Raw genomic sequence first — 24,745 nt, 5'->3', positions numbered from 1 at the left:
ACTTTGTTTACTTTTAGATGTCAAATCCAACTCTGCTACCAATTTGGTAATAACCATGCGATAGGTTTACCAGCATTTAACATTTACTTAACAATCAGAAGTTAATTTTATTTACCATCAGTTTTTAAAAAACACGTTGAAATGAATGGATCTAAACATCTCTGTTTACACGGAAGTAAACAGGCTGCTGTGGAACCAGAACCCTCTGCAGGGCTGAGGTCTGATCATTCAGAGAGAAACCCAGTTCAAACAAACAGCAGATGGCCAAATTTTTCTCTAAATATTAAGGAGAATCACTAAAGACAGGCTGCGACCTCAAAGGAACAATAACATTTCTCACATCCTAAAAAATGAGCCGGACAACCGGCAGAGTAGCAGAGAATTTGTTTTGTGGGAATTTGAGACTCATATAACCCCCTTCATCACATTTATGATGCCGTTTTGTTTGCAGATTAACTAAAAACAAAAACTTTACATTTGAAATCCTTAAGAGACCGAACATCGACCTGGACGCACCTGCTGTTTCTCCGTGGGCTCCTTGCTGATGGCGGAGACCTTAGGTGCAGGTGTGCGCTCGCACGTGCATCCTTCCAGCAGGTATATACCTGAGGGTCTCGTGCTCTGCTCGTTCTCGAAGTAGAAGAGCAGGTTCTGGTGGAGAGCGAAGTACTTCTCGGTCCAGCGGCTGTTCTCCGTTGTCTTCTTGCTCAGGAAGCCGCGCTTGGTGCCCTCTTTACGCGCGATCAGAGACAGGTACAACGCATGGCCCTCATTGTAGCGCACGCTCTTCTGCATTTTACGCGCCTTTGGAAACTTTCTCGTGCAGCAGCAGACCTTCACATCTCAGCGCGCGCGCCGCAGCAGGCGTAATTTCTAGCTAACGGATATCAAAGAGAAGGCGGATAATATATCTGCTGGAAAAGGTAATCCAGGCTTACCATGGTAGAAAAAGTTGGACGAGCGCGCGGGGCTCCTCTGCAGCCGAAAGGGCTTCAAGAGGTGCGCGTGCTGGAAACTTCAGAGCGACGCGTTACCGCGCGACTCTGCGCGCGGGATAACAACGCGAAAAGATCAAAGCGAGGCGCGCGGAGCAGAAACTGACTCCGGGAACAGACGGTGCAAACGGAATCACGGCAGAGATCAACGCTAATCGGCTTTGACACCACCTTAAAGAGACAGGTCGCTCTGGAGGTCTGCGCTCCGAATGCGCAAGCGCAGCTCGTGACCGCTAGAGGTCGCTGTCACCGGGAATCTGGGAAATAACAGCATATGGTTTTCTTGACGTATTTATAATCAACCCACTAGGGAACGATTACTTGCATGCAAAGTCTAATTTAATTATTAAAAAAGTTAGAACTACAGATACAATAAAGTTCCACTCCAATAAAAATTGTGTTTATGGTGTTTTTAACATGTTTTTCTGATGATGGAGGACATAAAGAACATTAATAACCAAATTGCATTTCTGAGTATTTCTTTATTCAAATCGTTGTGAATCAGGAGCAGACGAAAAAATGCTGTTTAAAAAAAGATGGTATCTGTGACGTAGAAAACACGCTGGGCGGGGACAAAAGCGCTTCATTCTGATGCATTCCTCGGCTGAGTGAGAGGGCCTGGATGCAGACAAGATGGCACCAGACATCATTGGCCAGGAACGGAAATTATACAACTAACCATAACCAAAAAAACTCATAAGGATAAAACAGGGAAAAAAACGCCAAGTCCTCTTGGTCTGACATGGCTCAAAACTGTAGGGCAGGAGGGCTCCAGTGTTGCTAGTTATTTTTGTTGCACCGCTAATGTTAGTTTGCACAAACACCCACTTTCTCCGTGGAGCTAACAATGATCGGATGTTTGTTTTTCGTGGGAGAAAGAAGAGAAGTGGTTGCCATGGAAATGTAGACAACCACATGAACCAATCAAGGCTTATTTAGAACGTCTGGTTCCAAGATAGCGAGATAGATGAACATACCGCGGAGAAATGGCGACTGAATTGACTTTATTTGGTTGGAATCGGAAGCAAAGCGTTTTCTATGGATGACGTCTCAATTGCTGTCCAGTTTTGACCAATGGTCAGAACAGAATCAGTGCAACTCATTTTCATATGTGTTAATAATTATAAAGCCGATATAATTATGATTTTTATTTTTTGTGACATTAGTTTCTGACAAATATCTAATCAGGCAAAATATAAATGATCTGTATTCGAGCTCAAAGTTGTTTTTATGAACACAAAATGTAAATTATGAACAATGCTGCAGAAAACAGGAACAAGTTCAACAATAAAATGTTAAATTACTGACTGTAATATGAAAGCATTGTTTTTAATGAAATTTAAAAACATGCTAAAGACTCATTTAGAGCCACTTCTCTCTGCTGTTCAACACAAACACAAAGTTTAGAGGTTAAAAGCAGAAGTTTCTATTTTGGTTCAGCCTGGATATGCATCAGTTGACGGGCGTTCGCTCTGAAAGTGCCAGTCAGGCTGAAAGCACCAACAGATGTCACATTTCAGCAGATAGCGTGCATGAACGTGTGCATGAAGACACGGACACAAATGATGTATGCGTGTGCATGTTTGATAAGCGTACCCAGACTCTGCCTTTGTTTTCCGATGGTATTTTTTCCTGTGATAACAGATGACGTGCAGCACTTCATTCACTCTGTAAAGTAAAAAACAAAATGTGGGAAATGTGTTTACTGTAAACCTGCTCCGTCCTCCTGCAGCCGATCTTTACAGCTGCAGTTAGGACCAAATAGCAGGAGTTGAATGTTTTTTTGGATTCTGACAACTACTAATGTTGTCATTTAAATAGGAAAGAAGGTTTTCCTTTATGAAAGAGTGATTTTTACATCACACAGTAGTTGATTATCAACAGACAGCATACGTCCTAACTACAGATTTTCATGTAAATCATTTTTTTTTTTTTTTTTAACTTGTCCTGTCCAACAACTGGGCAGTCAGATGAGAGCTGAGGGCCTCTTGTGTTGGACATATTTTACTTTAACAAGAGGGGTTATTAATCTTCAGACAAACCAGAGGTATGTCTGAATAAACCCCTTTTGTAATTGAGGCCAAACTTTATTAATTTCAAACATGTCTGAAAATCTTTGGTGTTGGACCGGACGGAAAAGGAAAGAGGGGAAGAAGAGAGAGGGACGTTAGAGAGAGGGGGGGTAGGGGGTGATAATAGGAGGGGAAGGGGGGTAAGACCATGAAGCAGCATAAAGCAACAAGTTTACTGGTTGTTAATCATTACAGTAAGGTTCAAATGTAGTACAAAAAGGGCGGAGCCTGTCCACACACACACTCAAATGTTATAAACACACCTGTTAGTTGCAAAAATGTCCACCTGTCGACATGTACACAAAAAAAGATAGTGTTCACACGCATACTTATGCCTTAAATCCAACTAATGTGAAATATTTCTGTCATGCAAACTGTTAGTACAAAGGTGAGCTAACACCTGTGCCCAGGTGAGTGTTTATGTTCTTCTAAAATGGATGGTGGAACGTGAAAAGAAGGAGGGAGAGTGCCCAGCCATCCCCACCCCAAGACCCCCACCGCACCAGCAGCGGCAGCCGGAATCCCCCCAACGCCACACGGGAACCGGCAGGGAACAACCGCCGCCTGGGCGACCAAGCCCGCCACCCAGGCCAGGGCCAGCAGGACCGCCGCAAGGCCCCCAGAGCCAGAGAGCAGGGAGGCACAGAGGGAAAGAGAGCGCCGCCCCAGCCCGACCAGGAGAGCAGCCCCCCCGCCGCGCCGGGAGAACCCAACGCAGGGCCCCACCGGAGAAGGACGCCCACAGCCCCAGACGAGCACCCCACCACCACCCAGGAGTTCCGGGCATCCCCCCGCCCCAACCCCAGGTACGAGCCAGGACCCCCCGAGGGAGACCCGCTCCGCACTCCAGGCAGCCATCCGCCCGGCCCACGGTTGGTCCAGGGAAGAGCAAGGCAGGGGCCCGCCGCCCCCGCCCAGGAGGGGGGAACCCCGGGGAAAAAAGAGGGCCCACAAGGGGTGTTGTAAATATGGCCCGACCAGGCTCGGCCACAGTTGGAAATTTGGCGGGGCCCAGCACTCAGGAGCAAGGACCAGAACCCACCCCCCAGGGACACGAACACCCCCGGCTCAGATGTAATGTGAACCCCCCCACCGCGCGGAGAGAGCACCGCCGGGCCCAGGAAGCCGGCACCCCGGGGACACGGCCGCCGTTGCAAAGGGGCCCGTACCCCCCACCAGGGAAGAGGCAGGGGACAGATGGTCCTAGGTCCCACCTTCCTTGCAAAATGTGTGTGCGTGTATGTGTGTTTGAGAGGGTGTGTGTGTGCATGTGTGTGTGTTTATGTTGGGATGTATATATTGAGGGGGGAGGGGTGTATGTACTAAGGGGGGTGCAGTTAAAATTGGCTGGTAGGGCACTAAGGGGACATCTCCTGATTACTCACAGTGACGTCCCCTCACCCTCCCCACCAAGGGGCCCTAAATGTCTAAGGTGCGGTTAAAATTGGCGGGTAGGGTGCCAGGAGGACATCTGCTGCTTGCTGGCAGTGATGTCCAAGCACCCCCCCTACCAAGGGCCCTACATGTTTAAGGTGGAAATAAAACCGAAAGAGGGGGGGCCCACTCCATACGGCAACCATAGGAGGGGGGCCACTGCCTAGTAAACCCCCCCCCCCAGGCTCATCGCAGGCTAAGCCCCCCACCCCCTCACCCTGTTATGAGGTTATATGAGGAAGGGGGTAAGTTGGGGACAGCTGATAGACTGTCCCCCGGTGGTCAAACAGCTGTCCCCCCCCCCCCCCCAACAAGGGGGCCAGGCCCACCCAGCCCAGGGGCCCCACCCCCGGAGGCGCCGACACCCCAGGCCCAGCACCACTGCGTTGGCCCCCCCCGGAGCAAGCCCAGGCCCCCACCCCCAAACGCCGGCCCTAGAAGAGCTCTGGTCAGGCCTCGACAGGACGGAGGCAGCCAACCGGCCAGGGAAACCGCCGATGGCCTTAATCATTTTTAAACCTCTGACACAGTCAAACTAGATCTGACCAGGTCATGGAAGGAGAACCTGTAAGACTACCTGGAGGGATTTTAATCATTGACTGTATACGAGAACTGGACTGAGTGATTCCTCCCCTTGGAAGTACAGGAAGTACCCGCTGGTTCCAAGAAGCCAAAATGCCATAGACTTCTATTGAGAAATAATAATAATAGTCCGCTTTTTGTGAAAAAAGCGATCCAAACCGAGAAAATAACAAGAATAAAGTACTAAAAACTGATTAAATATTTATTTTGTAATTGACCATGGTATAAGCCATGGCCTTTGAAGTATGCATTATCATAATTAACGCACTTTATGGAAGCCAAGCAACCCCGTGACCCCAAAAGAGATTCGGCAGGTCCCAAAATAAAACTCAAATCAAGGGCTAATGGTTATTTTCTTTTAAAATGCACATCCCTGTTTCAGAGCACGTCTATGTAAAATTTGACTTTTTCCACTTCTGCGGTTTTTGTTTCCATGTCATCACTGAACTCTAATGTGGTTTCCTCAGAAGAAAAACTGATTCACAATTCTAACTAACTTTTTCAATTCTTTACATTTTTTCTGGTAACCATTTAAATATGAAACAGTGACTTAAAAGAACTTTTACTTTTGACCTCCCTGGTGTTTCCATTCATTCATGCCGTTTAACTGAACATCCAATCAATGAGGAGTTTATGTCCACAAAAATCAAAAAGGAAGTCGGCCTCAAACTTTGTCTGCATTGTTTTGCAATCGTATGCATGTGTGTGTGTGTGTGTGTGTGTGTGTGTGTCAGCACAGTATGAAGAAATGAGCCCTGAGACTTCATAACACAAACTGATGGTGAGAGTGGTTGCCATGGAAATGTGGACTCAGACCAATCACAACTTATTAATGGCAGCGTCCATACTGTTAAAAATATGGTGACCGAATTAACTTAATTTAGGTGGAGCCAGAAGTAAACCATTTTCTATGGATGACATCATACTCACTCAGTCCAGTTCTCTCATACGGTCAATGCAACAGACACTGCTATGGAATGAACTACTGCTTGGAAATAATTGAAATATTTAGTCACATTTGTTCCAAAACTGCATTTTCACATTGCAATTTTGTATACAATACTCATTAAATAAATGTACAAGCAAAAAATTGCAATATCGTAATCAGGGGCTTCAAAAGTTGACGGCACCAAGCAAAAATTCGCTGCCCGAGAGTGAAGCAGTCGCGTCTACTTCTTGATGAAGAACAAAAGTTTAATTTAGTACCTCGAAGCAAATAATCAGTGTTTGTAGCGTCAGAAATTTATACTCGCCACTGGCCAACAGCAAGATCTTTTTCTGTTTGGCAAAGAAAAGTTAGGCTAACATTTGCAACAAATTTGCCACGTTTATTAGCTCTATTCTTTAGTGATTTTCTTTAACAACTCCTGTACTGCGTGCACGTGAGGTAGACAAGCGCACGCGATACAAAAACGCAACCCCCCCACACACACACAGAACCCCCCCCCCCCCCCCCCCCCCCCTCCCGGTGTAAACCCATTATGCACAGCTACTTTTCCCTGTGACAGAATCAGCTGATTCACGTCGATGGCCTAAATGGTCCGAGTGTTAGGGCACGTCAAAAAAGTGTGTGTGATATAGGTGTAAACCTAAATTCCCTCGGGATTAATAAAGAATCCATCATCTGTTGCCAGCAACATCTCCATTGTTACAGGGTTAGGCGCCTGAACTTTATTCTAATTACCAATTATTTAATGTAACGAAATAGTTACATTAAATACACATAGTTTGTGTTTAAAAAGGGACTGAAAGGTGTGTTCTGTTAATATCTAACACAGCTCATAGATAGAACTTGTTACAGTGTGTATGGATTCTTACCGGTCAACCACTGAAAGACTCACTGGAAAGGTCCGGCAGTCTGCAGGATATCAACGCCATTGTCAAAAATCAGTCTAAATCATCAAAAAGCCAAAAATTAAATTATTTTCTCTGCATTAATGATACCTATTCTCATTGCTTTTAACTAGGACATCTTTTTTGTAGTGGGTTAAAATTGTTAAATTCCACTAAATATCTCTACATTAAAATTGTGTTAAAGTAAGCTAACTGCTAATGCTTGTTAATAAACACGAGCTTTTTTTATTTCAGGTGTAAATCAACAAAGGTCTGAGATAAATATTTGTCATTTTCATAAAAAGAAAAAATCTAATGTCATTAATTATTTTTTAATGTCAGATTCACTTCAAACCTGTACCACGGTGACAGCCAGTTTATGTCCTCCATTCCATTGTTTTCAGAACATGCTAATGATAAAACCTAAAAATTAAATCAGTGATGAAACTTTCAGCAGGTAGCAGAAGATTTAAACATGTTTAGATTGAGGTTATCAAAAATGAAGTTTTCTTTGCAAAAGTGGCTGTATTTTCTTTTTCCACTTAAGGACACAGGTTTATTGGATGTCTAAAACTGATCTTCTCCATTCAATGTAATATTAAAAATATAAAGTTGGGTGTCTTATATGTTTAAAATATGGTACTTTGTAAATTACTTTACTTTTACCTATAAATGGTACCCTCAGTGTATTAAATTTTATTTCTGTGTGCGTGCATTTCTATTAGTCTGTCAAATAGTATCATCTCAGCCAAAACTCAGTGTTTTTCAGGTTGAAACTTTCGAAAAAATCTGTCTTTTACTGATAAGTATTTGGTATGGTTGGCTTTTTTAAACTTTTATGTTTATTTATTCGGCAATAGTTTTAGTCTTTTGTTTGTTTGTTTTAGTTTATGATAAGTGGTAATATTACGCAAATGCTTTTATACTTGTACTATTATGAATGCTTTCAGTTTTATTTTCATTCTTAAGCCTTTTTTTTATTTTGGTAACAAATGGACCTTGAGTCTGTAAAAAAAAACTTCATCGATATCTCTGATATCTCTTTTTTTTCTGTGAAAAAAAATTCACAGAATAATGATGATGTCATCTTGTTTGATTTATTTTTATATTTTTAAAACTTATTTAGCAATTTATTTGACCAGCCTAATTTTCGATCTTTTATTGCTTTGACAATAAATTCTGTTATTTTTTGTATTTATGCCTGTATAAGATAAATGGGTAGCCCCTAAGATAAACCAAATCCTGTTAATTCTGCTTCTAAAGTTTTATTATATTTGTAGATTTGATCCATTGAAGTTGAATATGTATTGGTACCAAATATGATCATGTATAGTTTTAAAATTAGGCAGGTTTGAAGGTCAGGGACATAGTTGGAAGAGTTTTGGGAAAGAAAAATATGTTTGACTTTGTTCCTATATGACATGCTAGTAGTAGAGGCTAAACAATAACTTTTTTCCTCCCTCATTTATTTTCCCTCCATTAGTTTTTTGTTTTGTTATTTGTACATCGTATGCAAAATTGTTTACAAAATATCACACAATACATAGTACATTACTGAAACTACAGTCTAAATCAAAGTTAATCATAAGTACTTTGTCAAAGGAAAGTAAATAATGTACAGTGATCCCTTGCTATATCACGGTTTACTTTTCACGGTTTCGCTACTTCACGGATTTGCATCGTGCATTGTGTTCTGCATTCTGATTGGCTAAAAAAGTCACTCCGCTTCTTCTCTACCTGCGCGTCAATAATGTTGCAGTTTAATATGTACACGTACGTAAATCAGCTTTCCAAATTACGTACATGCAAATCATCTTGCAATTTCAAGTTTCTCTAAAACCCATAGAAAAAGAGCGACAACAACTGTCAATCACTATGTTCTTCTCCCGAACAAACACACACAGCTGCACCGCGGGCTTGAGAAGGAGAAAACACTGCAGCTTCTCAGACTGAAGAGCATTGAAATACACCTGAGCCACTATTTGTCCGTTTGTACTTTGTATTTTTTTCATGATCATTTTAAATTTTCTCCCGTTTAATCCAATTATTCGGGTCGCGGTGGGCGGGGCTAATCTCCGTGATTTGAAGCCTTCTGTTCACATTGATATGGAGTTAATTCAGTCTCAATAATCAGAAATGCACACAACCGGTTTTACAAATGCACACGCTCCGATTCACAAATGTCATTTTATGCAAACGTGAAAAATAAATTCAGAAATACACACCCTGTGTTTCACAAACACACAGATTGTGTTTCACAAATGCACACTAAATGTTTTACAAATGCACAATAAGTGTTTCTCACAAATGTGCACACTGTGTTTCACAAAAAACATTTTAGAAATTCACAATAAATGTATCAGAAATGCACAGTAAGTGCTTCACAAACATGATTTTTAGGTACACATGTGATGTGAACTCACAGATCATTCGAATTGCAGACTGTGCATTCAAAATCCCGTTCTCGTTTGTGAATCTCCCCGTGTGTGTGAGAGATTTTTCTACGGTGAATATTGAGACTCATCTGACGGAGCGGGTCAACTAATGTCACCATTGGCTAGTGAATCTGTCAATCAAACTCATCGGCAAAGCAGGCGGGTTCGCTTTTAGCCAATCGAATGGCCCCTTACACTTTCTCTAAGCTTTCTGCGGGTGGCAAAAGCCCCGCCCTTTTTTGATTCTGGACCAGTCGGTCGTTAGCGTGTTAGCCTTAGCATGGCTTGTCGGTTTATTGCCTTCGGTTGTCAAAAATTACTGGCTTGTGCAACTTTTCAGTGGACCTGGAAGCAAGGCAACAGTGGTTGAATGCAGTTGACATTGAATCCATCGAACTCTGTACTGGTCATGAGATTTAAAATGAATGTTTCACTCGGGATTGTTTGTACGTTATTCTCTTAGCTTTCATGCTAGCGTCATTTCAACACTCAGACACGGTTTTGATCATATGAAGGTGGAGGAGAAAAATCTTCAACTTCCACAGGTTTTGTGGAGAAACTGGCATCACTTTGCTCCGTACCACGCAGTGGGACTACATTACCTCAAGTTCATCTCACTGTCAATCACAGATACCCAATACAGCCCGAAGTCACTTTGCTTGACCTTAATTTTATTTTTTTAATAACTCAAATGTCATTGATTTTATATTGTAACCATATACATATACACCTCTTGGCCAGGTCACCCTTGCAAAAAAGATCCTCATATCTCTGGGTTTTATAGCTGGTTAAATACTACACAACAAAAGATGGTCATAGAACAACAAAGTGCAAACATTCACCCTTTATTGCAGAGTAAAATTCAGTGAAAACATGGACAGATTAAAACATCAAAATTTAAGCAAATGTGGGATCTCTACTGATTTGAATTTTATTTAAACTGGAACTAATTTTCATAACTTCCTTACATACAATGAAGTCCCTTGAACAATACAGCAGTATTGATTTGAACTCTGTCTTACTCCCCTCAGTCTCTCTTCTTCTGTATGAAATTGTGTCGCCTAAATTTAGTTCTAAACACACTGGACAGTAAAGATGTAGGTCCACTCCCAAACGGTCTGAATTCCACAATGGGTTGATGTCGTCTTGCAGTTCCAACATTTGTGGACCCAAAAGGGGACTGTCCAATACCGGGACATTGATCCCAGGATGAGGTTCAGCCATGGATCCACTCTCCTCCCATTCAATCTCTGGAACCAGCATACCCTGACAAAAAAAAAAAAAAAAAGATACTGTTTATGAACAGCACTGTTTTTTTGTGTTTTAGATTATGTAGGAACAGTGACCGACTAATAATAACTTATATTGTTGCTTGCAGGCAGACCTCATATCTCCATAACTGTTTATAATTTGCAAATAAGTGAACCTTAACAAAGTAGTGACATTAGTACATCTGATGGCTCATAAGGCCATGCATTGTGATGCATTTTGAACTTGCAGATGTGCTATTCTTCCTACAAACAAACAATTTAGGGAAATTGTTTGCACCACACAACAATAATCCTTTTCATTCATTTTCGATGAAAATTCACTGTAGTCATTATGATTTCATGATACTCTTCTTGATACTTTCCACTTTAGTCAAACTGCACACAAATCAGTTGTCCAGTACAGTGAGATTAAATAAAGCATTTACCCGGGGATCAGAAACAGGGTTCTGGGTCAAGCCCAACTGCCACAGCTGATTTGGTGTCATGCTTTGCTCCGTCCTGATTGGATGGGTGTCCCACGCGTCACTAAAGACATCCAAACTGGCCTGAATGCGTGGTAGAAAAATGTAATGGCAGCAGAATACGTGATGTGACTGATATTGAGCAAGTCTTGGTCCTCAGGAGAGTGCAGGATGTTGTAATATAAACCAATAACACTCACGAAGACATCACACCAGAGGAGCTCAATCCTGTATTTGGAAAAAAGCAAAAAGAAATATTATATTGTCAGATTTATTTTTAATACATCATTCACTTTTATGTATCAGGGCTCCAGACTAACTTTTTTCACTAGGAGCATAGTGGCCCCTAACTGAAAATTTTAGGGGCACAACCAGAAAATTTAGGGGCGCATACCGTAAATCAACATTCTAACCAAATCTACTAATTTCCACTGTATTACAAATAAATACTTTAATAATAGATGCAGAAATTACAATGTGCTGTTTCTAATTCAGTGTCATTTTATTCTGCACTTTTGAAGATGCAATATGAAGGTAAACTGACATCACCATCGCTGTCACGACAGTTCAACTAAGTAAAAATAGTAAAAAAAATACCATACATTTAGAATAAAAAAAGTTTTTAGTAACCAGTGATTACCGTAGTAACCTTTCGTAATTTCACAGTTTCAAACAATACTTAAATGTATGTAAATATTAGAGGATGGAAATTCATGTTGGTGACACCAAATAGGTTTAGCCAAGATGCACAATAAGCGTGTTTGAGATCACCCAGATGGACGCAACACTGCACAGATCACCTGGTGTGTGACGTATATTTTTGTTTTTGCTCCAACATCACCTGTCAATCAAAACAAAAATATCCCGAGAAAGGGGTGAGAGCAAGACACCAATCAGAGCGAATGCAGCTGGAAATTTAGTATTGAACTGACTAAAAGCTGCCCTACAGACTACAAAACAATGCATTATGGGACATGCGTCCTGATGGGTTTTTTGTAGTTCACTGATCAATTAAAATAATTTAAAATACCAACTGATTAAAAAAAGGCTACATCCATTACAAAACATTAAAATAATTATAGAAGATGTAATATCACAGCTCATACTTAGGGGGAGAGGCATATTAAAACGAAATTGAATGTTAAGGACAACTACTAATTCCTGGTCTCTTTCAGTCTCGCTGCAGCTTCGACTTCATGCGAGTTTGAGACCCCTGCTGTACACTCTGTCACTGGTACACTAGCTGCAGGTCGGAAGAACGAATCAATAGTTCGCTTGCTCATAGCTCAGACGCACATATCAGGTTGTGATGATATTTGTCTCCGTTTCCTTCCCACGGATGTTTACGCGCGCTCGATTATCTCTAGGCCCCGCCCCTCCACATATTTTAGCCACTTGCAGTGACTTTCCCTATTCTTCTCAGACGCATTGGCCGCCTCAGGCATCACTCAATGAAACGCGAGTGTGTGCTCGCGTGTGCTCCAGTCTCATGAGTATTCGCGCGAGTGTGTGTGTCTGCCTGCGTGCGTGTGCGCTCGCGTCTCATTGATGATTTCATCTCTCATTTCATCGATCATTGACGTGCTCCTTTCATGTTTAATGTATAAAAAATACGGAGGGTGGGGGAGGCAAATTTACTGGTAGCACATGGGTGTAAAATTCAGTCGCACACTCTCAAAGTTTGGTCGCAAAATGCGACCAAATGGACGCAGTCTGGAGCCCTGTGTATATATTAAAGCTTCTAAAACTAGGTTCAACTCACCGTTGATTGTGTGTACACTTTTCCCACAATGAACCCGTTTGTGTCAGTTGTACGTACTGTGAGCATTAACTCGGCTATGCCCACATTTTCCCCTCCGTGATCTCCTCTCACCCTGACAATAACATGAAAATCATGTCTCAAACACATAATTACAAATGCATCGCCAATACGGTACACATCAGTTTAAAATGTAATGTTCTTATGTATGATGCCAATAAGTAGAATTTCTAGGTTAAAAAAATTGCAGGAGTGGGTTACATGTATCACTGGGGAAAAAATGAGGTGAGAGAGACTGTTGAGGGGGGGTAAATGTTATTCATGAGGGGAAAGAGTTTTAGAGTTGCCTTTGTTTATGGAGAGGAGTCTAAAAAAAGTAATTTTATTTTTGTACAAATAACCAAGTACTTATACTGCCTGATATGTGAATAAAATATTTCTTTATGAATGACATGAATACCTCAGAGGAAAGCCATAAACGTTCACAGCGTCACTGAAGAAGGCCAAGTGGGTGTCTGCACAGTTGTTGTCTGCTATCTTCTCAGGTACAGGATACATGGAATACAAGTACAAATATTTTCAACTGACAGATGTTTACGGCGGCAAAAATGCTAAATTCCCAATTGACAGGTAAAACAGTAATACAATAGGATGATAAAATATGAAATAGAATAGAATAGAAGGCTATTTAATAATCCCTGAGGAAAATGTTTTTAAATGGCCATCTTAAAAAAACACATAAACACACATGCATTACAAATAGAAATATCACAAAATAAAAAGATTGATAAAAAAAGGTAAATAATTGGAAAATCAGTGGGTAAAATTAAAAGAAATTACTTGTAAGATGCCCTGCCAGAGAGTTGTATTGCCTGATGGCACGAGGAACAAAAGATTGTCACGCTGTCACGCTTCAGAAATTCCTAGAGAATAAATAAAAACACAACAAACATGGATTAGATCATTTAGCTGTCTGATCTTAAATTACATAATTTTCAAATATATGAAAGGGGAATTTTTTTAAAACACTCTTGCTATGATTACTTGAGCTTGTAGTAAAGAACACCTTTAAAAAATCAGAGACAAGACACTGATCACAGGAAGCCTGTGTGTAATACTTACAGTAACTTCTACTCAAATCACTGTTGACAGCTGATTTCTCCCATCCACCCTTTCTGTGACTACTTATCGACTACAAAACAGCCTAAAAGCATAATGTTTGGGATTCTTGTCATTACGTCATTGGAAGTAAAGATACGGGGATTTTAGTGGCTGACACTCTGACACAATCTCACAGGGCTGGTCATCACAATTAATACGGGTTCTAACGTTAGAAACTTAATGAGGCTTCTTTCATTCAACAGTGGATTCATGTCTGTTATATTTAAAAAATGCCGTTTTCATGAATGTCATATGAATTAACTTTGTTGCACATATCCACCCCGTCTTAAAGTCTGGGTTGTGAAAATGCTGTGTCTAACTTTAACCCGGATCGCGTTTACATAAGGCAGCACACGGAACAACTAGCTAGTTATCATAGCATAGCATCAGTGTTTAAACAAATCGCCGTCTCCAAATCAATACTTTTTATTAAACTTTCTTTGCTGCTGTAAATCCGGCATGCTTTTCCCCTAAGTTCTATCTGAATCATGTTAAGAACCTACAGATCATTGGCTATAGACGCTAGCTTGAACCGACACCGGCTTGAACTTCACTCACAACTTGCACAGGCTAAGCAAAACAAAGCTAAGCTAATTTGCGGTGGGGGTACTCTGCAAACGACTCGGCTGAAGTGTTCATAAAGCATTCACACATGTCACTTGGCAAAGGAGAACGCTTCAACTTAGTATTCAATAACATTACAGGACGTACAACGAGGGAATGATCAAATAAATGCATTACTTACGGGCTGAGACTGATCCCGTTCAGAAGACCTCTCCGCCATGTTTGCCGCCCGCGTCCTTTCAACTGCTGTGCTGAACAGCTCCCTCCCTCGTCACTTTGAAAGTGAGGAGTGTAAGGGGCCATTCGATTGGTTAAAAGCGAACCCGCCTGCCTTGCCGATGAGTTTGATTGACAGATTCACTAGCCAATGGTGACATTAGTTGACCCGCTCCGTCAGATGAGTCTCAATATTCACCGTAGAAAAATCTCTCACACACACGGGGAGATTCACAAACGAGAACGGGATTTTGAATGCACAGTCTGCAGTTCGAATGATCTGTGAGTTCACATCACATGTGTACCTAAAAATCATGTTTGTGAAGCACTTACTGTGCATTTCTGATACATTTATTGTGAATTTCTAAAATGTTTTGTGAAACACAGTGTGCACATTTGTGAGAAACACTTATTGTGCATTTGTAAAACATTTAGTGTGCATTTGTGAAACACAATCTGTGTGTTTGTGAAACACAGGGTGTGTATTTCCGAATTTATTTTTCACGTTTGCATAAAATGACATTTGTGAATCGGAGCGTGTGCATTTGTAAAACCGGTTGTGTGCATTTCTGATTATTGAGACTGAATTAACTCCATACATTGATGATTAAAATTATTATTTGACAGTACAGTACAGAAGTTATGTGTTGAAAAAAAAAAACGTTTTTAAAGTACTTTGATTTGTGAAACAAATGTTTGAGCCTGTAAAATGGTTTGTTCTTTCTTTTCTATGTATAACAGAGTATTTAATTGTATAATAATTGTTAAAAAAATATAGGTTTCTACTTCACGGATTTTGCCTATCACGGGTTCTTTTTGGAACGTAACCCCCGCGATAAACAAGGGTTTACTGTAGTCTTAACTCAAAGAGCTAGCTACATCTAGCTAGCAATAGCAACATGACTCACTACGTATGTTTCCAGAAAACTTCTGCGCGGGGAATAATATCCTGGTTACGGTCAGCGCTGCAATAGAAACAAAACTTCCACCAAATAAAGAAACTTTGTCTGAAATGTTTTCTGGCGAACTCATCCAGCGCTTTAACAGAGTCAAGTTTAACTCACGAGGAAGTAAATTTAAAGGTCCCGCCCTTTTTCTTTAAGGAACACATTTTACTTACAGCGCCACCACAGGAAGTAGTCTGTAACTGCATCTCTGAGTTGAAAGGAAGGATCCATCCAAAATATAAATATAATTATCAACTCTAAAAACAAAAAAATAAATGAATTTAGAATCTTAATGACGTAAGTAAATGAATAGATCCTAAGATCCCAGCTGATGGCTGAGTTAAGATCAGGGGTATCATAAAACAAGACCTGGGCTCATGTAACTGCCTTTAAAAAAAGTTAGTAATATTAGACAATGTTTTTTTAAAGCACGGAACTGTTTTATACAATTACTGGTTTGAAGCCCATTGAGAGGACTATTGTTGTAATATTGGGCTCTAAAAATAAAATTGAATTGAATTGGACGGTTTCTGTCCTGTTTTTATCAATAAAGGAATTTAGTAACTATGTTTTCTGTTCCTATTTATATCCAAGGAACAGAAAATTAAACGGTATTAATAAATGATCCCCCCAAAAGATTCTGGTAAACTTTTAGTGCCTGGAACCAAAAAGTTGGTGGCGGGTTTTGTTTTATGTTGTTTTCACAATACGATAAATGAGAACCATTTGGTCCAAATGCCTCCTGGATGCCTCCCTGGAGAGGTGCTCAGGGCATGTCCCACTGGGCGGAGTCTCCACGGACTGTGGAGTCTTACACATGTGGAGTTCCCAGAAGAGAATCAAAGCCAGAAACTAACCAAACTTCCAGGAAGTTATTCAGTTCCAACAGCTGCTCCGTTGGGGCCGCTGGGGCAGCAGAAAAGTGGCTCATCTTACTTGTCTTCTAATGCTCCTGCATGGAGGATCTCCTCCCTTTGGTTGTCCTCATCCTCTCTTTGGAAAGTCCGTCTGCATTCACACTGAAGTGAACAGTACCAGAGTTCATCTGCAGGAGAACAGAGGCCCTTGTTTTCAGGAGAACCAGAGTTCTCCTGTTTGGTCCAAGTCAGAGTTCAGGTAAAAAAAAAATAACTTTTTAGCTTCATTTTAGATCATTTACCTAAAAAAGTTTTTATTTCTAGATCTTAGCTGGTCAGGGGTTTCCACAGCAACTCGTCACATTCTGTTTGGGATTTGCTTGCTTTATTTGGCTTTAGTTTTACGTTGGAGGTCCTTCCTGACACAACCACCTACGTTTCCCTGGACACTGGACAGAAAGCTCTGGATTAGTGCCTCCTCATGGTTCAGTTACCCTGTCCTTCATTCAGAGCTGCCCGACCCCGGTCCTCTAGATTTTTTTTAACTTTCGTTCCAGCTCTCCTCAAGCTGCATCCTGCTGCTTACCTGGATCAGGTGTGTTCAGTCAGTTAGAACCTGAGTCAGCGATTCGTGCAGGATTAGGAGGTTCTGGAGATTTAGATGATCGTTACTCTGAAACTGCAGAGATGGAAGTTAGTTTTACAACATTTTTGATTGCAAACTTTACAAAATATGTACAGACAATCTCAAAGCAAGTCAACTCATAAGATTCCAGTTAGATGACCTTTAATGACAAGAAGGAATCACAACAGAAAGCAGTGAATTTATAAAAATATGACGAGAACTGATTTGTTTTTCAGGTTTAAAGAACAGAGGGTGGATAACCCCAGAGCAGATCGGTCTGTTCGGTGGTGGAGAGTGAGCTGTGGGGAGGTGGGGGTGCCGGAGCGTAAAACAGCTTTAGAGCTGCTACAGGGATCTGTAGCCAGCAGAGGATTACTGAGGATTAATATAGCAGTGAATCTACTGCTGTGTCTGCTGCACATAAACCCACAGACATTTCCCATCATGATCTGCATGTCTGTTATGAAACAAACTGTTACGGCTTTCCCTGCGGCTGCACGCTGAGCACCAGCATTTCTGTGGCGTTTCTACGTCTGAACAGCTGCTGCTGCATCTGCTGCCTCCATGGCAACTGCTGCATGCTGGTGGCAGAGTCACGGCAAAGCGGACGAGTTCCTGAACAAACGCAAGGAACCGCTCTCCTCTTTGCCCACCTGGGTTCAGCACAGCCTCCAGTTTTCATTTCAGTCAGGAGAAATGTTAGGAATTCATTTGTGTTACTGACCAATGCAATATGTCTATGATCTTTGGTGGTTAGACGTGTTGCATTATTTGGGAACAAAGACAGAAAAAAGAATGCTAGCCTTTTTTTAGTTCAAATAAAATCGACAGTGCAATAAACGAGCTGGCAGCAGACACCTTGTTTATCCCGTCAACTCAGAAACTAATATCAGTTACATTAAATTCAATGTTTACCATATTTTTCAGAGATGTGAGTGTACGATCTAGATATGAGTGTATGATCTAGATGTAAGTGTACAACCTTGATGTTTGTGTACGACCTAGATATTTATGTACGACCTAGATGTTTGTGTACAATCTAGATGTAAGTGTATAACCTCGATCTTAGTGTACGACCTCGTTCCTTGATACTTCTTTGGCTACTCGTCAACAAGACCACAAGATATTTAACCCACAAGAACCCAGACACATTTTTCCTAAAAATAAAAATGATGGTTATTTGACCAAAAACCAAGTGGACCATCAATCTATCCATCTCCATCCATCCATCCATCCATCCATCCATCCATCCATCCATCTTCCTCCGCTTATCTGGGGCCGGGTCGCGGGGGCAGCAGTCTAATTAGACATGCCCAGACTTCCCTCGCCCCAGCCACTTCCTCCAGCTCCTCTGGGGGGACCTCGAGGCGTTCCCAGGCCAGCCGAGAGATGTAGTCTCTCCAGCGTGTCCTGGGTCTTCCCCGGGGCCTCCGCCCAGTGGGACATGCCCGGAACACCTCTCCAGGGAGGCATCCAGACTAGATGCCCGAGCCACCTCAACTGGCTCCTTTGGATGTGGAGGAGAAGCTTTTTTACTCCGAGCTCTCCGCGGGTGACCGAGCTTCTCACCCTATCTCAAAGGGAGCGCCCAGCCCCCCTACGGAGGAAGCTCATGTCAGCCGCTTGTATTCGGGACCTCGTTCTTTGGGTCATGACCCAGAGCTCATGACCATAGGTGAGTATTGAAACGAAGATCGACCGGTAAATTGAGAGCTTTGCCTTTTGGCTCAGCTCTCTCTTCACCACTACGGACCGATACAGCGACCGCATAACTACGGACGCCCCTCCGATCCACCTGTCAATCTCACGCTCCGGTCTTCCAACACTCGTGAACAAGACCCCAAAGTATTTAAACTCCTCCACCTGGGGCAGGGACACTCCACCCACCGAGAGATGGCAAACTACCTTTCTCCAGTCCAAGTGGACCACCAAATCAATTTCTGATCATTTTCTGTTACACTGATGTCACCCTGAGAGGACAAACTACCTTTCGTTGGTCAAGAACCATGGCCTCAGACTTGAACACATTGTTTGACAAAAATCCAAACCTTCTTGACTTCTTTTTGAAATCTCCCAAGAAACCGTCCTTCAGGCTGCTTCTGAGCCTCATTCTCTGGAGATAAGAGTTCAGTCAAAGTTCAAGTCCATCCCTGCAGCAGCAGTCATCATCTCCATTCACTCTTCTGAGAACAGGAGTCAGCATCCTCCTCGTCTGTAGAGAAAAAAAACACACCTCAAGGAAAAGGCCAGAGGCAGTTATGGCAGAAAAAAAACAGAGGAGGGCGACAGAGCAACACAGTTTATTTGGGATTTTTGAACAGCAAAGTTCAGGACACACTCTGTCCATTTCTCAACTAATATTTTGTCTGATGAGACACTGGCTGGTCCAGCTTCTGCTGCTGAACCATTGACTGCATACGAGAAGAATGACTCCTCCCCCTGGCCTTCCAAACAGGAAGTACCTGCACAGTCCAGGAAGCCAAAATCTCACAGGTTTCTATAGTGACAAAAATAGCTAATACTTAGTCATTAGAAGACAATAAACAACAGACTGGTGGTGGGAGTGTGATGATGTGGGTTTGCTTTTGAATTAAGAACAAAAATTTAAGACCTGATGCTCACATGCTAATGTTGTAGCTATGCTCTTAGCTAAAAACAAAGAACAGAAAAAACGTAAAAAATGTCCTTTGAAAAGTTTAGCTTTTGTCTTTAATAAAAACCCTTTTCTACTAATCAACTAAAAATGTCTGTAATTTTTTGCTTCCTAACAATCTAAAATGTCCCTTATTTCTTTGTAACCCTTGTGCTATCCTAGGCACTTTTACATTGGGAGTTGGGTCATCTAGACCCACTAGACAGTGCTCTGAACCTTTTTTCTTCAATGATTTGTGATCTTCACTGGTGTCCATGGATTACATGAAATCTTTCCACCTTTATCCACCTTTGTCATGGTAGGGAGAACACCTCAATGGAAGGGGGGAGTCATCTAAGATAGCACAAGGGTTAACTACTGACAATCCATAAATGTCTCTAATTTTATGTCTTTGATTTTTCTTTGAAGAGAGAGTTTCCTGCTCCATCCTCTCACTTTGACAGTGACTCTGTCCTCCAAATCCAAATTCTGACTGACTTCATTTTCCAGTCTTTTTATTTCCGTTGAGAGGTCAGAGTTGGTTTGGACCGCCTTCTTGGTTTTTGCTTGGAGTTTCTAACATGCAGATTCCAGCCTTTCCACATCCTGAACAAAGCGTCGGACTCCTTCCCGTCTTCTCTGCAGATCTTCTGTTTCTTTTGTGAGTTCCTTCAGCTCCTGGGTGAGTCTGTGATGCAGGATGTTGAGCTCTTTGGCGTCATTCGACTGCTCTCTCAGCTGGGACAGCTCTGCCTGCAGCTCTTTCTTGAGTTCCTCCAAACGGTATAATTCTTCCACCATTGCGGGGAACTCTTCTCTCATTTGGTCTCACTCCAGGATTTCTGTCTACAGCTTCTGAAGCTCCGTTTTCAGAGCTGTGGTCTCCTCTTCCAGAGCGTGGACATGGTTGAACTCCAGTTTGTAGTCCATTTCCAGGACTGCTTGGTGGGCGACCTTTCTCTGCAGCTCACCTTTCAGAACTGCAGATTTCTTTTCCTTGGTTTCCTCTCCTGTTTCACTCTTTCATGCTCTAATTTCAGCTCTTCAGGGACCCACAGTTCAGACTTTAGAGTGGCCATTTCCTCTTTGTTTTCACTAATGTTTTCAGAGAAGTCAGCAATTTTCTATCTTTCTGCGTCACATTTCTGCTGGACCTCCATCTGCTGTTGAACTTGTGTGTTCAGGGTCTGCAGAGATTTGAGCAGCGATCTGAACTCAAATGTATTGAATTCATTGATGATCTGCGTGAAAGTGCTTTTCTCTTCTGTGCAGAGTCATCCGGGTTCAAGACATTAAGATGCAGGAGAGAAAATCTTTTTCTCTGCTTTATTTTTTGACATGTGAACAGCGGTGCAAGTTCACTGTGTTTCTATGGCGACGACAGCAGGATGAAAACCGGCACCAAGGACAGAACTGTTGCTGCACCTGCTGGGTGCTGAAAGGAAAATATTCTCCAGAAGAAAACTTCTCTTGGTAGTGTTTTAAAGTCTGTGCTGCGTTCAGGGACAGCAGTTGGCAAGAATCTGCGTTTATTGTCAGGAAAATGATAATTTTCTTCCATTTAGTGTTTGGCTTACTGGAATGCACCCTAACAGTGAAATCACACGTGCAACATCTCAAACTATGCTCTCAGTGATGGAAGCAGCCCTTCAGCACGATGCTTCCACCCCCATTAGATCAAGTAATTCCATTCTGGTCTCATCTGACCACATGTCATTCTCCCAGTCCTCCTCTGGATCATCCAGATGGTCTTTGAAGAACTTCAGGCAGGTCTGGACATGTGCCATCGTAAGCAGGGGGATCTATGGAGCTCTGATGATGACGCTGTGTGTTACCATAGTAACCTTTGTTTCTGTGGTCCCAGCTCTCTTCAGGTCATTGACCGGTCTCCCAGCATTTCCTCACCGCTCTCCAGACTACTTGTTCCATGAGGTGAGATATCCTGTGGAGCTGCAGGTGGAGGGAGATCACCACCAGTAAGGTGATCTTCCATTTTCTAATATGTTTGCTCTAATAGTTGATCTCTTCTCATGAGGCAGCTGCTAATTTTAGACTGGTTCAGGTCTGTAATCCTTTCCCTGGTGTCCTTCGACAGCTCTTTGTTCTTGGTCGTGGAGGAAAGGTTGAAGTTAAACCGTTTAGGGGTGTGAACAGGTGTTTTTATACAGATGATTTTTTTAATAGGCAACCAGTGGAAACAGTCATTTACGGCTTTAACCCTTGTGCTATCCTAGGCACTTTACCGTTGGGAGTTGGGTCATCTAGACCCACTTGACAGTACTCTGAACCTTTTTTCCTCAATGATTTGTGAACCTCACTGGTGTCCATGGATTACATGAAATCTTTCCACCTTTATCCACCTTTGTCATGGTAGGGAGAACACGTCAATGTAAGGAGGGGGGGGTCATCTAAGATAGCACAAGGGTTAAATGCTTTCCTCGTGTCATGATATGACGCAGATTCTGAATGACCCAAGTGCTGGAACCCAGAAGGAGACTCGGACAAGAGGTACGTTTTTAGATTTAATTTGGCTGAAGGTGAGTGTTGGCGTCTTCCCAGAAGGTGGAGCGTCAGCTGGCTGGAGGCGTCTTGACGAGGAGATCCAGAAGCGAAGCACGAGTGACCAGAGGACTGCGACCAGGTGAGTATCAGAGTGGATAATTCCTGAGGCAGATCGAGATAAATAATTAAAGGCATGAAACTTGGCAATAAACAGGAGCAAGGATAGGCCAGAGTAAGCACCATGGGAGGAACAACGAACTGGCATTGACTAAAGATCCGCAGGCTCCTTAAAAAGGCTGCAGCAGTGATGAGGTGAGTGAGAACAGCTGGTCGCGTCCAAGGCAGAGAAAGTGGGGGAGGGGAGAGTAACTGACAGGCCACCATGACACCTCGTTTTAAAATGTTGATATTTATTACAAAAAGCACAACGTGTGATTTTTTTTCCCCATACAGTAAAGTACCTAAAAAGGACTTGATGATCATAAGAATTCTTGTTTCTAAATAGAATCCACCTGAATGTAAATAAAATGCTCATTTTCCTCTCCACTTGTTACACATTTGCTGCATTTTTTTTATCAGTCTCTGTGGACAGATCTGATTGTAAAAAATTTTAGATAAAACGTGGGAAATTTTCCTGGAAGACATGTAAGATGCAATGAAATCAGATTTTAAATAAGCTGAGATACGAGGAGACAAGACGAGACGAGATGAGATCATCTTTATTGATCCAATCATGATGGTGCAAGAAAAGTAAAAAAAAATCAAAGGGTAAAAAAATTATTTAAAGAAATGAAAATCTGTAATTATTGAAACTATCCAAACATGGACAAAAATACCAGTAGTGACAGAAATAATTTTGCTTTGCAGTTTAATGAAGGTTAGACGTTCCTCACACCTGACAGCGATCACAGAAGAGGGCTTTTACACTGCAGGAGTGGTGTTTCTTGTTTTTTTTTCTGTCACTGGTGTATTTTTATGATTTCCATCCTCATCCTTCACCTTCACACACACTGAAATGGGCTCTGCTCCTCACACAGGTGAACACTCCAACCCGGTCTCATCCTAAAATGTGTAGTAGCTACATTTGTCCACATGGAAATGCGTGAGAGTTTTACAAAAACGCCCCCTAAACTGTGAGGGGGATACGTTTCATTTTTCTATTCATTTTCTACGAGCCTTCTCAGGATCACGCGACTTTGGAGGTTTGGCCTGCCGTGAGCAAAAAACATGGCGGATGCACGTTCATTTTTCGGTGGAATATCCCATAAAACAAGATATTTTGAGGACTAATTTTTATTTTGACAACATTTCTAGTGAGAAATATACCATTTTCTTTTAAAATATGCTTTCATTTTGGACATACAGTTTGTAGTTTGCTTGTTTCGTTCAACTTTTTCTCCCAAAGGCTCTGTTACGTTGGAGAAACACGTTAACTTTCATTCATATCTGCAGACGTGCGCGTGGGTCACGTGACTAATATGATTCTCTTTTTTTCCCGCAGAAAATGCCATAAAATAAGAGTGATTGTGGACTAATTTATTTTTGAAAACATTTCTAGCAGTATATATCCCCTTTATTTTCATAATATCCATTCATTGCAGACATGCAGTTCGTAGTTTGTTTTTTACGTTCAACTTTTCCTCAAAGGATCTGAAGGCGTTTGATCTTTTCCATAAATATATGCAGCCTGAGGTGGGTCACGTGACCTGAGTTTCTCTTTTTTCATATAGAAGATCTCGTAAAAAGGTACGTTGCTATTTATTAATTATTTTTATTTACATTTACGGACCCGTGTATAGGTTTCATGCTGTGTAGTTGCGACTTTGAAGGACATTTAAACAAACCGGAAGAATGTTGTTCAGGAACGGACTGGAGAGTTCTCTAAATTTACTTAGCGATTTGTTTTATTCAATATTCTTTTACATGTTAAAGTATTCACACTACAAGTCTAAATGCTGTGTACAATGTCTGATCTTTCCCATCATATCTGTGGGCTGACGTGGGGTCATGTGACGCGAGTTTCTTTTTTTTCCCGTGGAAAAAAAATCTCGTAAAATAAGATCGTCTGAGGTTTAATATTTACGTTTAATAACATTTCTAGGGACCGATGTACTCTGTCGTAACGTCCATGCAAGCGTATTTTTTCAACATCAACTAGTTGAGTTAAGAAATACACTGTAAATAATTAAAAAAAAAAGACGTTTGGCTCTAAACTGGTTTTGTGATTACTCCCAGTCCCACGTTTATCGGGAAGATTAAGTTTTAAAAATAAGCCCAGCGACAAACAGGTGTTTATTTTTATTTTTTATAGAAATTAATGTTTCCATTACTAATGCAAACTTTCTGTTTTGCAGGTACTTAAAGAAACAAAACATCAAATGTTTTTCAGAGCGAAGGTA

The 24,745-nt window shown here is 41.7% G+C and overlaps 1 protein-coding gene and 1 long non-coding RNA gene across 10 annotated transcripts in view; one reads left to right on the top strand and one right to left on the bottom strand.

Annotated features, from left to right (window-relative positions):
* LOC101157792 (ras-specific guanine nucleotide-releasing factor 2) overlaps nt 1-15,992 on the bottom strand; it is a 53,634-nt gene extending 37,642 nt beyond the window's left edge. The window contains exons 1-2 of one of the 8 annotated variants that reach the window (XM_023960387.1): nt 15,692-15,992; nt 6,902-6,975 (exon numbers count right to left, since the gene is read on the bottom strand). Coding sequence is in view for 5 of the 8 variants with exons in the window: in XM_023960385.1 (XP_023816153.1) it covers nt 517-795 (279 nt within the window). In the remaining 3 variants the exon portion in view is untranslated. Of the gene's footprint in view, nt 1-516; nt 1,269-2,591; nt 2,869-6,901; nt 6,976-15,691 lie in introns of those variants that run through there. The other 7 variants (XM_023960386.1, XM_023960388.1, XM_023960385.1 and 4 more) reach the window with 7 other exon arrangements.
* Nucleotides 15,993-20,400: 4,408 nt separating this feature from the next.
* On the top strand, nt 20,401-23,091 carry LOC110014104. 2 transcript variants are annotated; one of them, XR_002289244.2, is made up of 3 exons: nt 20,401-21,825; nt 22,404-22,485; nt 22,561-23,091. It is a non-coding gene; the product is annotated as an uncharacterized LOC110014104 (long non-coding RNA). The 2 variants fall into 2 exon arrangements; XR_002874383.1 differs by lacking the exon at nt 20,401-21,825 and having other exon boundaries at nt 22,234-22,485.
* Nucleotides 23,092-24,745: the final 1,654 nt, after the last annotated feature.

This window comes from Oryzias latipes, chromosome 12 (genome assembly GCF_002234675.1).
Source record: "Oryzias latipes chromosome 12, ASM223467v1".
NCBI classification, from domain to species: domain Eukaryota; kingdom Metazoa; phylum Chordata; class Actinopteri; order Beloniformes; family Adrianichthyidae; genus Oryzias; species Oryzias latipes.
This window is presented reverse-complemented; position numbering and strand designations above follow the sequence as displayed.